The 17831-nt window shown below is 37.3% G+C and overlaps 1 protein-coding gene across 1 annotated transcript in view; it reads right to left on the reverse strand.

Moving 5' to 3' along the window:
• Positions 1 to 17831, reverse strand: part of TOX (thymocyte selection associated high mobility group box) — a 310020-nt gene that overhangs the window by 45205 nt on the left and 246984 nt on the right. The window contains exon 4 of the mRNA XM_025395197.1: positions 655 to 936. Within this exon, the coding sequence (XP_025250982.1) occupies positions 655 to 936 (282 nt within the window). The remainder of the gene's footprint in view (positions 1 to 654; positions 937 to 17831) is intronic.

Genomic DNA, 17831 nt, shown 5'->3' on the forward strand with positions numbered 1-17831 from the left:
GCATATTTATAGTTTAATTTTCCAAAAACAAAATTCTCACAATGGTAAAAAGAAAAAAAGGTGGCTGACACAAAACCCATCTTTTTATTCAGATAACTTAAAAGAATGACTCTGCTGGTGACAGACACACAAATAACCATACTGGCAAGGAGTTAACAAAAGATATGCAATGAATCAACCAGGAATGGAGTCATCTAGTATCCCTGGCACTTACTTTCCACATCCTCAATTTGAAATGGTTGGGTCAGGTGGCCACAAAGGTTTCATCTAACATCATCACCAAACATCTCCTCTCTCTCTCTCTCTCTCTCTCTCTCTCTCACACACACACACACACACACCCACACCCTTCATTGTACCCCAGTATACTGCCTTCTTAAAATGGTACATTGACTATACAGTCCCGAACTTTTGTAGGCGCAAACAACTTTTATGCATAACACATCTATATTTAAAGGATTTCTCAGGGACTTTAAAGTGTAATTGGACAAGAAGATGGTTTAATCCAGTTTGTTTGTAACCTCATGCTTCATTAACAAAGCAGGTGTCTCCCACCAATGTTTCACTTGGACGATATAAACTTGTACCCAGCACAGGTCAAAGAAGGTACCTAAGAATGGTCTCCTATAGGTCCTAAAAATAACTTATTCATACCTTAGAGGTATCATCGCCTTCATCTTCATGCACTGAACTGGATGGTGAAGGAGTTGCAGACTTGCTTCCAGGCGGAGATGGTGAGTTGTGGGGAACATTGCTTCCTCCCATATTCAAACCAAGTTGAGCACTTAGCTGTGACTGGTTAATGGTAGTCAGCTGGCCATGTGGCATCATTCCTGGCTGCTGCCTGATGTCTGCAGGCTGGCCCCTTGGTCTCATGGCTGCCATCTGAGGATGGGAACTGTATTGAGCTCCTTCTGGGTTTCGTATATCTGGCATCTACAATAAATAAATAAATAAATAGGAAAGGAGTAATTTTCAAAACATGTTTTGGGCAAAAAGTAATAATTCTTTAGATTTCCAGATGTTCTGCTGAGTCACATACACATTTATTTTATCGGGGTAAAATAATCCTAAAAGTATGTATCACCCTAGAGGATAGCATAAGACTACCAAAAGAATAGAATTTGAGAATTCAGTTAGCTATGATCATACTTCATTACTTGAGATGTGATTAATTGGATTTACAGTCTTTCTATGCTAGTGAAATATAGAAATATATTATTTATATATGTATTTGTATATTATATCATGATCATATTTATATAATGTAAATTTCAAGATGCTGATGCTCATTAGAGTGTCTGTCAAAATTATTCAATTATTAGTGATTACAACATTCACAGCAATTCGTTAAATCCTGTTTGTTTTATCTTGATCATTTAAGAAAGGCTTTGGGAGTTAATAAGTGTACTCTTGCACTCAGTTTAAAGTTTTACAGGGTATTACTAGCCAAAATGATCTCCTAGCTACCAGATTCAAAACACTGATAGGCTGGTATTAACCAATTGATTGACTATTGAAATGACTACACAGTCAGACTTGAAAGTAAAGCTCTAAAATTGCAAGGTCAACATATTAATCCATTTTGCTATCTGAGTCACTGGTTTTTAGCCTTAATGAGACTCACTCTTGTAATTCAAGCAATGAATTTTGTCTCTGCAAGGATTAGAATTAAAAGCATTGGAGGATGAAGCTCTTAAGGTATCTAGAGGTCAAATGTGTTGTATAAGAGGAGTATGGAGAATTTCACTTAACATTTCTCTGGCATTTTCAAACTTAAAATAATGGAGAATATTTCATGGTGCTTATAGGAGCAGCTCAGTTTTTTCATCCCAAGGCGGGTTGAGGAATTCAGGCAGGTAGAGAACACACAAAACAAGAGAGAAAAACAAGAAGACTGTGTGGAAAAAAGATCTATGGTTAAAGTTACACGTTGGAAGTGAAAAAGTAATAATGTTATCTTATTCTGTTTCATTAGAAAAGAAAATCCCACAAAGTGTCAGATGTTTGGCAATGACCTGTCTGCAAATGTTGTTGTGACATGAAAATATTGTGAAGGCAAATTAAGTAACCTAGTCATAGGTTCTTGTTTTTGTTTTTATGATAATAAAATCATTTTCTACCATTTTCCCTCTAGTCATTTTACCAATCTAGTTAGATTCACCTAAAACTAAAATTGAGGCTGTCCAGAGTCCCCATATGTGCCCTGTGTTCTTCTCTGGTACACATTTATTGCCTCCACCATGAGGTCTCTTATTAGTCAATTTCACTCCTTTAGATCCTTTCCAACTTTGGTTACTTCTCAGTCTTCAGGCACAGTTCAAGGTATCCTAGACCTCCAGCTGGCCTCATGATTTGTACCTGCCTTTTCTAAGTCTGAACCAACATTTTTTCCATTATCCAAACTGTATTCCTCCAATCCTTCCAAAGTAGTTCAGGATTCTCCCTTCTGTGATGTCCCTCATAAAGCAGCTTTTACTATTCAATGGTACATGCGAGAGCTGCAAAGGCTCTTGGTGACACTGTCGGTCTATGGAAGAGGAACACTGGGAGGGGGTGATGATAGTGCAAGCTTGTTGAATGTTTGTGGAATAAGGATATAAATAATTATAAATGAATAAATGAAGGAGTAAAACCCAAAGAGATCAAATGACTTGACCAAAACCAAAGATAAAACCCACCTCTCCTAATTCCAGTCTTTGATACTTCCCACTGTATTAAGCAGCTGATTCAACATTTTACATATTCCATAAAAAAGATTACAGTTAAAGATAATTAAAAATAGCTTTTCAAATGTTGTCTACCCAAATCAATAATGGTTTTATCTAGCCCATTCATGTTGCCTTCAGTCACATTTACTAAAATGGTTGTTGCCTCTTCTTAGATGTACATGTAACTTCTACAATCTGATCTTCTTTATGAAGTAGTACTAGCTTTCACGGATATCCTTAAAGTTGTGCCAAGGACAGAGAGTACCATGAAAATTAGGACTGACTTTTGAAACTACACAGAAGAGACAGTGTATACTAAATTTCTTTTCAGGCCTACTCTCAAAAGTCCTCAAGTCCTATATGTTTTTAGACCTTTAGCATGTAGAACAGCTCCCATTATGGGCACAGAGTAATGGATATCCGTAAGTGGACACTATCCTACAACAGGCAGTCTTCTTTCCCAACCTGGCACCAAATAAAGCACTACTGTGCATATTCCAACTTATATGTTTTATAGCCTTGTAAATGAAAAGCATTTACTAGCAAAATCATACTTCAACTAAATGATCTTTCTAAAAGTATGTAACTAATTGCTATCTTTATTTCTCCTTCACATAAATCCCAAGTTACAAAACACGTACAGTCTGTAACATATCTGTTTTGAGCCCATTTATTCTCATCCTTTCAGAAATCTTGTGGTTTTAATATATCAGAGAGGATGGTTTCTAAATTAATTTTCATATGGAGTTCCAGATTTATGACTACAACTAAAAGTGTTCCAAAAGCTTGAAGCAATCTTCACTTTATCACACCTTCTCTCCTCCACTGTCTTGCAATCTTTGAAGATGTTTTCTCATGTTAATTTGTGTAGTGGGTAGATCTCTGGGCACTAAAATCTGCATTCCCACCCTTGCACTGGAAGGAGAAGAAGGTGGGTGTGGCTATGGAAGAGTCAAGTATCAATTTGGGAAAGGAAGGTGAAGTACTCAAGAGGGTACCTCTCGTTCCACAGTCTCACCATTAGTTCAATGTATCCTGTCACCAGTGGTGTTAGGTCAGGCAGACAGCTTGAATACCAACTCAAAGCACACTTTTTCTGTGTGGAGCATGGCAAGCACAAATGAGGGAGCATATCTGTATCTTCAGTCCTCAGATGCACTTACAAACAGTGGGATCTTAACATCCACGGCAACATTTCTGAATTAGGAGGGGTATTTCCATTTACCTTATTTTCCTGAAAGGCATTTCAGTATTAATCACTGCCTAATGTATAATATGGGGAAAATTAAACTCGATAAAGTTTGATTACTGAAAATATGAATAATTAGTTAGATCATGCAAATAAGCTAATGTTTTGATTATTGGTTTCCTGCTGTAAAGGTATTGATTGACTACAACTACATCATGTCAAATACAAACCCTGAAGTAGCAGAATATTATTTCCTGTTAATCACCAATATTTTAAATATATTTTGGACAATTCACTTAAGTCATGCTGAATTGCAACGGTTGTTCTGATTCTTCTCAACTCCTTCACTGCCTTCTCTTTTTTCTACAACACCCCACCTCTAAGTGATTCCTTAACATGTTATTCTGAGTCACATTTCTTTCACCCAGATAAAATTTGCCACGGTTTTATTAATGGGAAATGTTCTAAACTAAAATGTACAATTCTGACCCAAATTCCAAGCCTAATTCTGCAACTGCTTGTGAGACATTACTACTTGAACATCACTCTTGCTAGAAATGTGAACAAAGTTTTCTTTCTCAAACCTATTTTTTTTTTTCTGTCTGACCAATATCTGCTGATGACACCTTCATCTTCCTTGTCACCTCTACTCAAAATGTTGCCGTCATTTTTGACTCTTTCCTTTTCTACCAAACTCTTGTGAGTTCTGTTGGGTTTACCCTAAAACATCAATTATTTCCATCTGCCCTTCCACCCATTTCCACACCCATTCATCTATCTAGGCCTTCATTACCTTTTCACTTGCAATAGCTGCTTAACTAAAATCAGTCTCTTTACATCTACCCCAAAGAGTGGTACAAAATTAATCTTCATGAGCCATGGGCTCAACAATTCTCCAATGACATCTGTCCCCCAAATTAAATCCAAACTCTTCAGCATGACACGAAAACTTCCAAATGAAACTCACGCCCTATAACCATCCCTCATCTACTCTATTGTTCAGTCAAACCCAATTAATTGCTTCTTTTTTACCTAAATCTCTCTCCCTTAATCATGTGTCTTTGTTTACGCTGCTCTGTCATTATTCAATTACCATTTTCCGAGAATTTGCTGTCTAAAGTTGTTAAAAAGAGGGGAAAAACCCCCATAGTTGGCTCAGTGATTTGTGGTTTGCCCAGTACTTTTACTTATTGATCCTTATAACTTCCCTTTGAGGGAGCCATGTAGGAAGAGCTGCTTTGCACAAGCCCACAGAGAGGTTAAATGATCTCAGATCTTTCTATTAGCAAAGACTGAAGTAAAAATGAAATATACTTTTTTTTACATACTTGTACTTTTCCCACAATTCCATGATGCCTTTACCATCTTCATATATCCAAACCCTAAATACATGTTAAAGTCAAGTTCAAAAGTCAGCTTACCTATAAAGTTCCAAGAACCTTCTGATTCTGAACGCCAAAGCATTTTGTTTATACTTTCTTTATGCGATACCACTTTAAAATTTATTTCTCTAATGTGTATTGTATCTACCTTCTAGATAGTAATCTCCTTGAGTAGTTCATGACTAACGCATTTTTCAATCCCTCTTGAGATATGTTTTAGTTAAATGGTATTCTAAATATTCAAAAATATTTGCTGTGTCAGTGTGTAACTAAGGGAATGAATTCATCAGTATAAACTGACTTTAACCAGTCTGATGATTTTTCTTTTTTCCTGGGAACTTCTTAGTCACAAGATGAAAAGATTTGATTAATGTCCGTTTCCCTTAGTGGCAGAAACCTCAAGCTACCCTCCTACACTCATTTTCCTTTTGTGCTGAAAATGGGCCCCTCTAGCTGGCTCAAGGAGGACATTTGTAGCTTCCTTTGCAGCTATGCATGGCCCTGTGACAATGAAATGTAAGTGGAATCCTTGTGTGGTGCTTGCAAGAAGTCTCGTTGAAGGGAGGGGCTCACCTTCCTTTGCTTTTTTCTAGTTCCTGCTGGCAAAAACGTGGAGGTGATGGAGAGAGCTAGGGAAAATGTCTTGGACCAAGACATGGCACCATAAGGACGCTGAAGGCACAAGAAAGGAGCCTGAGGGTGTGATTATTCTGGAACCTGGACAACCTACTTACAGTGGGAGTGAAAGGGAAGTAAATGTCTGTCATTGTAGAATCACTGCCATTTGGGGTTTTCTGTTATAGGCAGCCCAACATAATCCTAACTGATACACCCTAGGAGGTTGCGGTGAGCTGAGATCGCGCTATTGCACTCCAGCCTGGGCAACAGGAGCAAAAAACTCCATCTCAAAAAAAAAAAAAAAAAGCTGGGAGAGAATTTATTTTGTTCACCATTATAGCCCTAGTATCTAGAACAGATCTTGGCACGTAGTAGGAACTCAATACATATTTCTTGAATTACACTGAATAGTTGTTTAGGTCTGGTACAATTAGGATTGATAATGCCAGTTTCACAGAAGTAATTGTCATAAATCCTTGATCTTTTGGGAACTTCATTTGCTATATTCTAGGGCTCAAATGTCTCAAAGGTAATTTCTCATGTGTGTGTTTCTCATTTTGTTTATTTTCAAGCCTAATGAACTTCATATTTTCTTGGCAAAATGTCCTGCATGTCACTGGCATTTTAGTGTTGAGTGGCTCTTAGTATTTATCTCACCATTTGCAAAACTATGTCCATTTGAAAATGGGTGCTAGATTTCACTTTTTTGGAAATCAGATCTGTTTCCTAAAAATGCTATTGATGACCAATGTCAATTAAAATAATGAAGGGGTATTATAATGATGAAGAGGAAATTTCAATTTTTCCAATTAATGCAAAACAAAAGTTCCATTAAAATCAATTAGGAAGCCAAAGCAGAAGTCATGTATTGTCCCACATGACCTGCCTTGATGCTAAGGCCATGTTCCTTTCTCCCCTTGCCTGGTTACCTAGAGCTGAAGAGTGCCATGTTGAGGACAGAGCTCAAGGTGGAAACATGAGGCACAATAATAGCTACATATTTCAGCATATGTTTTCACTTTATTTCCTTTGATTTTCTTTCTTTCTTTTTTTTCTTCTTTGACATGGACTCTTACTCTGTCGCACAGGCTGGAGTGCAATTGCACAACATTGGCTCACTGCAACCTCCGCCTCCCAGGCTCAAGCGATTCTCCTGCCTCAGCCTCTTGAGTAGTTGGGATTACAGGCATGTGCCACCACACCTAGCTACTTGTTGTATTTTTTAGTAAAGACGCGGTTTCACCATGTTGGTCAGGCTGGTCTCGAACTCTTGACCTCAGGTGATCCACCCACCTTGGCTTCCCAAAGTGTTGGGATTACAGGTGTGAGCCACCATGACTGGTCCCTTGGATTTTCTTTGAAAAGGAAAAGAAGAAAAAAAAAACCTTGTTGCTCATCTCAGGTTATTATTTTTAAAAAATGAGTAAGATTTTGGTGTAACTGGAATAGGGAAAAAAAAATCCTTGGAATAACATTAGTCATGTTAGTGATGAAATGGTGTTAAAATCACACACTTAAATGGCACCAGAATGACGGAGGGCCTGCCTTTCAGTGTTTAAAACTCTGTGTGCTTCACAATCCTTCCAGAGTCTGTATTCCTCCTTCAAATATCTGCATCCTTCCCCATCCAACATGCCAGCCTTGAAAGCTATCATTATCTCTGCCTCTAGCAGACAATCTATATCAAAACAGTTGTACACATAAAACTGCACCACCGCCTCGGCTGGCTCTGCTCTGATCCAGCTGTTAGAGTGAACAGCAGTTGGTGCACAGAGCGCTGGAACATGGGTAGCCCTGAGGCCTTATTTGCTAATGTGGCTCACCAGCTGCTGCTTTCTGTGGTCTTTGCAGGCAAGGGCTGGAAGGCTGCCAGTTGCAGCAGGAGCAGGAGAACATGAGGAATCTCTGAAGCCCGTCCATTTACCCCTGTCTGTCAGCATTTGACATCCTGAGCTGTGTGGAGTGCTTTCCCCAGGGCAATAAGGAGATCCTGCTGGCTTTAGCTGTGACAAGTGCTTCCTCTTGGTTCCTTTTATACACACTATCAAACACACACGGTTCTTAGCACCTAAAGAAAAGCTTCTGAGCCTTGCTCTTGGTTGTCCATGCAGGCCTGCATGATTAATTAGGGCAGGAAGGCAAAGCGGTTTCATTTTTCTTAGGAATAATGCACTCTAAGAGTCTATGAGAAGAATGTAAATGTTGATATTATTTAAGTCCCCAATTTGATTACATATTTTTGCCAGGGATTCAATTAATATGTAAATGTATACACCAGAATAAATGTGTGGGGAAATTTAATAATCAAAATTTATTTATTATTTTCCTAAATGCATTTCCAAGAGAGAGCTTAATTATTTGTTGTCCAAACACATTAAATAAATCGTTTTTACGTGACCTTCTTGTGATCTATTTATTATTTAGAAATGTGTACTTTAAATAAACTTTATGTTAAGATTTTTGCTATTAGACTTCAATTAGTTGCACTGAACACTGATAAATAACAATGAAAGAGGGAAAATTTGGAAAAATACACATGAACAGAACTTGCTATATTTTTAAAGATTGAGAAAAGTGAGGTTCAAAAGAAAGGTTGGACATTTTTATAAAAATGTATTTTTATCCTCAGTATTTTAATTTAGAATAACGTGATTTCAACTCTGCATTTCCATAAACAAAACTATTTTTGTATTTAATATTTGGAATCTTTCCTTTTCTTTCAAAAGACAATAGCAACAAGTACGGTTCAGCTTTCTTTACAGTATGCTACAACAGAATGCTTGCAGTTTAGTAAGGGTAATTAGTCATTATGAAACAATTGATCACAGGAAAGTAAGAACCCTGAGCATAATTTATTAGATAGTTGCCAAATGGACAGCCATAGCACTCTCTAGAATCACCATCTTCAGGGAAGATTAAAACTGCCTCAGAAACCAGTGCTCACACTGCCCGACTTCTACATTACCTGACCATCATACTCCTTCACACTGTGGTCTCCCCATTGTGGCTTCTTCCACGAATGGGCCCCTTATTACTCAAGGAATTTGGTGAGTTCAGAGGAAAATATCACTGATGAGTCTTAAAAGTGATGGCTAAAAATCACACTGGCTAAAAACCATGTCACCAGTTTTGGTGTTTGCTTGTTTGTACATCCTCTCCCAGGGATGAACCAAAGATCAGATATTGAAGAGCAGCAAGGGACAGAGAGAAAGTGGACCCTGAACCTCTTAACGCCCTTAGTGCCCTTACCTGGCCTCCTCTGCAGAACCCCACTTCAATTGCTGCCACATCCAGCAGATCCAGAAAGAAATGTCTTAATTGCCCTAGTGTATGCATCTGGATTTATATTTATAAACAACTGGAAAAGCAATTTTACTCCATTTAATTTGATTTTTTCCCTTTCCCTAGAGGAGAGGGAGGCTGTGTGCTATTGTGGAGGCAGCCCTGTTCATGACACCTAGCTGCCACTGTTTCTAATGAGCTGTCTTACTTTCAACTTCTTTAACCCCCATTTTTCACCTCGTAAAAAGAGGATAATTTTTCACCAACAAATATTTATTGAGTGCCTGCTATGTGCCAGGCACTGTCTTAGGTACCTAGTCTACAGTGGTGACCATGTAGTCGGAAATCGTGCCCTGATGCAGCTCACTTCCTAGTGGAAGAGGCAGACAACACGATAAATATTCTAGGACAGTGATATATTTTAAGGAGACAAATAGGAGAGGAGCATACTGACCTTAAATGCTTCCTTAAAACATGACTGTGAGGATTAACTAAGATAAGGACTATGAATGTGTTTTATCACAAATGAATTCATTTTTGTGATTGCTGCTCGTGCTGATGGCTCTCTTTGGTTATTATCCTTGAGTTGCTTTCCCTGACCAGTCTGGTGCCTGGTGAGCCACTGACATAATAATGACCAAACATTCTGGCAGCCAAAAGCTTGTATCTATGGGGACCTTCCCTGGGATAAGCAGGGCAGCTTATAGTCACAGAGCACAGGGTTTCACTGAGAGAAAGTCAACAGCACAGATAAAGGTTGAACTTATAACCTGGGTTTTAATAGCTCCCTGATCAAGGCTAATAGGCTAACTGGTAGATACAAAGTTCAAAAACATTTTAATGTATAAAAAGGTATTCCAGTTCAGAGGACAGCATTCTTTTCCATCAACTATGTACATATAATCTCTCCTTTGGATCACAACTTCGGCCGGAAGGTTATGGGGTATAGCGTTGCCTTTTAACTGCACAGTTGGAAAGATGTTTTTTACTCAGATTGAGCCACCTTGTTTCTGATTGCTTCATGCCAATGCCATTTTTCTCCTGCTGTGAATCTTAAACTATCAACGTCAATATTACCAAGTTTGACACACCATGCTTCAGTGAGCCCTGAAAAGGGCTTCCCTGCCCAGCAAAAATAAAGGAAATGTGCAAATGGGCAACGGGCAAAGTTTACTTTTACTTGACAAGGAGCATCTCTCATAATTGCAGATAATGGCAGGACATGAGAGGCTCTTGGACTACAGGGTCCGTCCTGTCTAAAAGAGCTCTGGGGATCATGTGGTCCACCCTCTGGTTCCCAAAACATCTGAATTAGCAGTTCCTACAAATTACATGTCTGGTAAGGGGAGTTTATGAATGTGCTCTAGGTCTACCTATGATTAGAATCAATGAAGCCTTTTATTTGTATTTGTATGGATCATGACTTTCGCATCTGTGCTACAACGTGTAGGCAGTGTTTTGTTCACAAGGGGCTATGATTTTATACTAAAAGTGCATCAAACATGCTAATGTTTGCTCACGTCTCCTTTGTTTTGATGTGCCCAGAGAAGGTACTGAATAATGTGCTTTATTTCTAAAACACTTTCAAAGGATTTTGTGCATTGAAATAAAAAGAATGGATTGGAAGTGTAGGTTAAGTAATAAGACAATTGGTACGTACTGGGAGACATGCCATCTGGGAGTAGCGGATCACTTACTACAACTACCTCCGTGTATTCATAGCAGCATGAGTTAGCAAGAATGCTGCTTCACACCATATTTAAACCTGGGAATTTAAGTTGCTTTCTCATATTTTTCCACTGGAATGTTAATGGGATGCTTGCAAAAAATGGAGATGTCAAGTGGGATATTGACTTCCTAACATCAGTTCAGAACACTGATATTTGACTTCATTTAGAGGCACTTAAATCATTAGATACACACGACATTCAGCTTAAAAATACATCTTAAGAAGCAAAATTAAAACCTTATATTCTACTTGAGCCAGACAGCTTCCCTGTGCAGAATATTTGTATGCCCCAACTTATTGGAGACTTGAAGAAAAGTACAATTTTTACATTAGTATTTTATTATGGAAATCATCCAATAATCCATTCAAATCATACATTATAAAACATTAAAATAGCATGAAACCAAGATAGGAAAAGGCTGGAAATCCTCTCCTTTTGAGCATGGTATTAATAACTTGGAAAAATCATTCTAGGAAAATTACAATGTCTTTCAGCTATTTTAAAGTGTCTGACTCTGTAAGTGACCTTAAGCTCCTTTAAAACAATTACAAGATTCAAATATTTGTCTGCCAATATTTTATAGCATGTTAGATAATGGGATAGATGTAGTTATATCCAGTCTCTATATTTCTAGGTATACCTGATTTAGTTAATATTAACATCACTCACTCATTTATGGTTTTATAAACTTTGAGTCACATAAGGTCAAGGTCTCAAAACTAATCATAAAAACTACTGACTGCTATTCATGCTGATATAATAACGCTTTCTTTAAAACAACAGCCAATAAATTTCATTATAAAAAGTTATTAAAAGGGTTAAAAACCTATTAAATGTCAAAGAATTTGCCTGACTCAAACTTCTAATAAAGAAGGAGAATAGGCTTTCTTTCTGAATTATTTAAATCTTTACTGACTGTGTACTGAACCATGAAATTAGAAAAGTGTTATTAGAAGTATTCTCTGGTTTTTATAAAAGTTAGAGCCCAGAATGTATCAAGCCATAGTCTTTAACTAGACTAGTTAAAGCAGTAGGTCTTTAATCCTAAATACATGGCTTCTACTGATATAAAGATCATAATTAAAACTCTATCCTGTAACTTGGTGATAATAAAGTTATTATTACAGAGGCACACATGTTCATTTAGAATATATGAACTACATGTTCTAATTTTAATTTGAACAAGTATCTTCCATTTTGGGGGGATAGTTTCATGTCCACTAACATAGACCCTCTCAACCAATAATTAGGTTTTAATAGTGACTGATTTTAAGGCACTAATGTTAATAATTTGAATTATCTATCATTTACTGGTTTAACACCTACCAAATATACATTGAAATTAGATCATTATGGTCTAAAGTGTTAAAAAAATCACAATCCTGCATGATTATAGCCCTGTGTGACAAGTGACATAAATAAATTTAGGTATTATTGAAAAATAGGAAATACATCTTTCACATTTTAAATCTCTATTTCTCCAAGTGACTACACTTAGCACAACTAATTTGAACTGGTCTCTCTCTCACAAGCAGGTAACTGTCCTCATATCAGTTTCCTCAACTGCCCATTCTTAGCCTTTGGTAACTGTGGTTTTAAGTTCTCTTATTAAAAATATCAAATACTGACAGGTCCCACCTAATATACTAAGCACAGTGCTAAGAAGTTTCCATGAATTGCCCTATTTAGGACTCACAGTAACCAGGTGAAACTGTTACAGTCACCACTGCCATGGTACCCACGAGGGACGCAAAGGAACAGAGAGGACATTCTCCAGTTATTCAGTAAGTGGGTCAGCTGCAATTTGTCACAGGGTGCCTGATCTCAAAGCCTGTATCATAAACATGAAACTGTACTATTGACCCAGTGTATGATCTGATGTTTTTAGCTGTTCTTTAAACAAAAGATGTTTGGAAGGGCTTACAGGGGAGGATGCAGCTAGAACCTAGAATGACTGAATTTAATGTACTAATTCCTTTTGCAGGAAATTCAATTAATTTCTTTTCTTTCTTTCTTTCTTTCTTTCTTTCTTTCTTTCTTTCTTTCTTTCTTTCTTTCTTTCTTTCTTTCTATTTTTTTTTTTTTAACTGAACACTTACTTTGTGCCTCCCTCTGTGAGAGGTCCTAGGAGAAACAAAGACAGATGAGACTATGCCTGTACTCAAATATCTCACAGCCTGGAACACATACTATAATACAAGTCAAAGGGAATTCATTGCTATAACCAAAAATGCACTGCTATAGAATTGCAGAGAATAATGCTGCAACAAAGAGTCTGTCTGTATTGCATTAAAGTTGCAGTGAGTATCACTTAGAATTAAGAATTTTTTTAACATCAGAAGATACATGAAAAATGAAAATGAGTAGAATTTAACTCTGGAGGCAATATAATTGACACTAGACACATCGTCTAATTGTTTGACAGTCAGTATATCTGCTATATTTTCATAAAACTAATGATACAGCTAAGATAGTGTGAAAGAAAATTGAGCAAAAATAAAAAAATCATGTGGCCTTCCTTCTAATGATGAGTTTAAACCTCAAAAATTCAATGTACAATCAAATTATACTTTAAAAAATGTGACTAAAAGCTATCTGACAGTTTGACTTCTGTTTGGGAATTAGCAATGTGATTCCTAAGTGTATTGTCCTGTAAGTCTTAGGATGACTAGACTTAGTCTGTAGTTTCAAGACTATATGTCAGAATATATTCTGAAGTATAAAGTTGTTTTAACTGAAGGAAATCGAAAAACAAAAATAAAAAATACATTGCCATTTGATACTATATTAGCAGAGAGAGCATTTCACCAGTCCCCAAATATGGGCCTAATGTTTCAAAAATTACTTGGGTTTTTTCACTGGGTCCTAAAAAACATTTATGGGCATAGCAACAGTAGCCATTTTTATCTAGAGCTTTACAATGTTCATTTCATTAGCTAAAAATGTTGCCACATAAATTATGCTTTCACAGAGTGACTGACAAACATTTTGATCAAAACCTTTCTTTATATTGTTTCACTTGTCAATCAGTGCCTTTCACTTGTTAGTGAAGTATGTTTTCTAGAAGGGAAGAATGAAAGCAAAACACTCTGTAAGAGAAATTGGAGAGTGCACAAGTCTTACTGTGGGCCCAGACGGGGATCATGGCTTAATTATATGAAAGCTTAATAACTCTCTGAGACAAAATTGAAAGAGAAAAGGAGCTTGGAACAAATTCGTTGTGAGGCATGAGCACTGAGTAGACATCGTTTGCTTAAAAAAATAGTTTCCTTTCACTTTAACAGTAAAAGACTAAATGGATGCTTGCTGGGGTTATGAGAGCTGGTATCAGAAGCTTATATGAGAAAAGAAGAACTTTCCCTACATTCAGTTTTAGATGATGACAACTTTTCCTACTTAACCATTAAGTGACATCTCTTCCATGCATCTCACTGAGGAAGGTGGTGGATGGGCGAGACACTGGGGAGATGTTGACCCTAAGACACAGCAAAGCCTGCGGAACAATTTCTAGGCCATTGTAAGCTTTTAAAATTGTGTACAAGGGGTTTAACTACAGGAGGGTAATGAATACATATGTTGATTATAATGACTGTGGTGTGGTCCTTGCTATTATATATAGGAAGCCTGTCTCAGAATAAGAATTCAATTAAGTTTGCAGTTAACTCTGAATATTCATGCCAACAATCACGATAACATAATTTTGGTAAAATGTCCAAATATTCTGAGAAATCAGTATTTTTAAAAATTTAATTTTGTATCCTCGTACTTTTTTTTTTTAGTTTTAATTCTTGCTGAAAACTGTTCTAGAATGCCTTTGCCTGCTTTTCTGTCCCTGTTAAACACCTGATTCTAAATAAAATCTTGAAAGATTTCAAGAGAATACATTTTCCCCTCAATAGTAATTGTGAAGTTTTGTGGCTATGGAATATGGAACAGACTAAAGTAATTGTATGCTGCTCTGTGGACATGCCTTTCTTAAATACATTTTTGGTCTTTATGTGTTAAAAACAAAAATAAAAGAAAAAGAAAATAATAGCCAGCTAATTGAGAATATTGTTTGGATGGAGTCCTGTTAGTAGAGATTTTAATCTGCCAGGGGAATTTTTTAAAATTAGAAGTAATATTTATTTTATCATTTTACTATCGTTTTTCATAATTATGGTAATGACAGTGCCTTTTTTTTTTTTTTTTTTTCTGAGACAGAGTCTCACTCTGTCATCTAGGCTAGAGTGCAGTGGCGCGATCCTGGCTCACTGCAACCTCCACCACCTGGGTTCAAGTGATTCTCCTGCCTCAGCCTCTGGAACAGCTGGGATTACAGGCACCTGACACCACACCTGGCTAATTTTTGTATTTTTAGTAGAGACAGGTTTTACCATGTTGGCCAGGCTGGTCTCAAACTCCTGACCTCAGCTGATCCACCTGCTTCAGCCTCCCAAAGTGTTGGGATTACAGGCATGAGCCACTGCGCCTGACTGATAGTGACATGTTTTTAACAACAACAAAGTACAACTGTGGCCTAAATCTATATACTAACAGAACCACTTAATCAATAAATTTCTGTATTGTAAAAGAGTTGACTTGCACTTAGTTATACAGGGATTGCTGAATGAGAAGGTACACTGACTGACTTACTCATCAAGCAGTGGTTCAATAACCTCCAACAAGGTCAGAGTGCCAGACACTAAAAAGGATACATTATTTTAGGATTTACATAATTACCAGACTGATAAGTCCCACACATTTTAATGCCACAGGAATAAAATTAGCAGCATTATTTATTACAAAACTTTAATTGCAACAAAGTAACTGATAGAAACAGCTGCTAGGTAATAATTTACCTCTGGACACAAACTTATGCTTTCTATCCTTTACTTAACCAATGCCTCCAGGCAATCTTAACTTAGGTAAATTTTTCCAATATGATGCCCAGTCTCCTGAAAAAAATGTTAACTGGCAGAATGGCCATTTAGCACAGAATTATAATCTTACTAATTGCACATTTATATATTGATATTTGCAACTCTGCTGTCCCCTAATTTCCTGGTGATAGAGTAATTCAAATACTCATGTCAAATTGAGTGACCTTTAAAAGAATGTTAAGTATGTGCGCTACGGTGAGGCACAATATTTCTTACAAGTTATGAGAAATGCACTTTGCTTATGGGTAAAGTGTGGTTTAATGACATGGAAATAAGATCAGAGTTCCTCTGTATTGTATTTACTTACAATTTTGTGTCTAAGACATATTTAATATCCCAGCATAATTTATGACCACAACATAACAGCTCCAATAAATAGGAAAAAATCTCAATTATATTGATCAACTGAGGGAAAAGTGAGAAACTTGCACCATTAAAGTTTAGAGCCTACTGTAAGAGAACAAGAAAGAGTATCTACCCAGGAGTTTTTAAATTTAAAACCCACTGATCATTTTTCTGCACCCACATTTACAAAAGCTAATAGAATTTTCCAGGAGCAATTTATTTTCTGAAGACAAAAAACACTCTTGGCAAAGACAGAAGTCAGAACCTTCTGGAATAGTACATTATATTTTATTTCCACTTTCATAGGCCAGGGGTATTTTAGTTAAATACTAAAAACACTTATATTTTGATGTTTTTCTTTTTTAATAAAAAAGGGAGATAGCTTTTACTTGGCTTATGTTCCTTGCCTTCAACCCCAAACGCTCCTTGTCTGCTCATGATATATGGCACATAGGCAGGTGTTGTCCCCATTCTGGGGGTGGGGATTGAAGGGGACTAAAGGGCTGGGTCTAGATGAATAAGGCTCTACCTTTCAGTCTCCCTCAAGGGCAGCCTCCTCTGAGAGGCTTTCCTGGACAAGTCTATTAAACGTAGATCCATCCTTCCTAACCCAAGCATCTTTTTCACAGCATAATCACAATCTAACATTATCTAGGGTAAGTTGCTGCAAACTCTAACATGCACATGAATCTTTCAGGAATCCTCTTAAAGTGTAATTTTGATTCAGAAGTTCTGAGGAGGGACCTGAGAATCTGCATTTCTAACATTCCAAAGTGGTGTCAATGTGGCTGGTGCATGAACCCAAGTTTGAGCAGCAGGGCACGAATTCGCACAAACTAATTGGCTCTCCTGACCAGAATCTAAATTCTGAGGGCAGGGTTTTTTGGCTGACTTGTTTACTGCTCTGTTGTCAGTGCCCAATTCAGGCACATTGAAGAACCAGGCTCAGAGAAAATTAGGATGTAGGCACTGAATTGCAGAACCATCAGTTAAAGCTTCTTAATCTCCCAAGACAGTTTTGTCTTGTTTTGTATTTGATATGGTTTAGCTGTGTCCCCACTCAAATCTCATGTTGAACTGTAGCTCCCATAATTCCCATGTGTCATGGGAGGGACCTGGTGGGACATAACTGAATCATGCAGGCAGGTCTTTTCTGTGTTCTTGTGATAGTGAATAAGTCTCACGAGGTCTGATGGTTTTATAAAAGGCAGTTCCCCTGCACATGCTCCCTTGCCTGCCACCAGGTAAGACATGCAATTGCTCCTCCTTCGCTTTCTGCCACGATTGTGAGGCCTCCCCTGCCTTGTGGAACTGTGAGCTCATTAAACCTCTTTTTTCTTTATAAATTACCCAGTCTCAGGTATGTCTTTATTAGCAGCATGCAAGCAGATTAATAGGATACTGTTGTGAATCTTTTGCTAGTCCACATGATAGAGAACCAATAAAAAACAATGTGGTACTTTGATCTGGCTTTTCTGTGTGGTGGACTAATGAGAAAGTTACCTCTTGCAAGTCCTGGGCTATTATTAATTAAGAAAGAATATGAAATAGAGGGACTTCCACCTACCAAACATGGCAGAGTTTATCAGCAAATGTGGGAATCAAACCACGCCTCTTGGTCCTTAAAAGTTTTCAAAATCTGTGGCAAAACT

This window comes from Theropithecus gelada, chromosome 8, assembly GCF_003255815.1.
Source record: "Theropithecus gelada isolate Dixy chromosome 8, Tgel_1.0, whole genome shotgun sequence".
NCBI classification, from domain to species: Eukaryota; Metazoa; Chordata; class Mammalia; order Primates; family Cercopithecidae; genus Theropithecus; species Theropithecus gelada.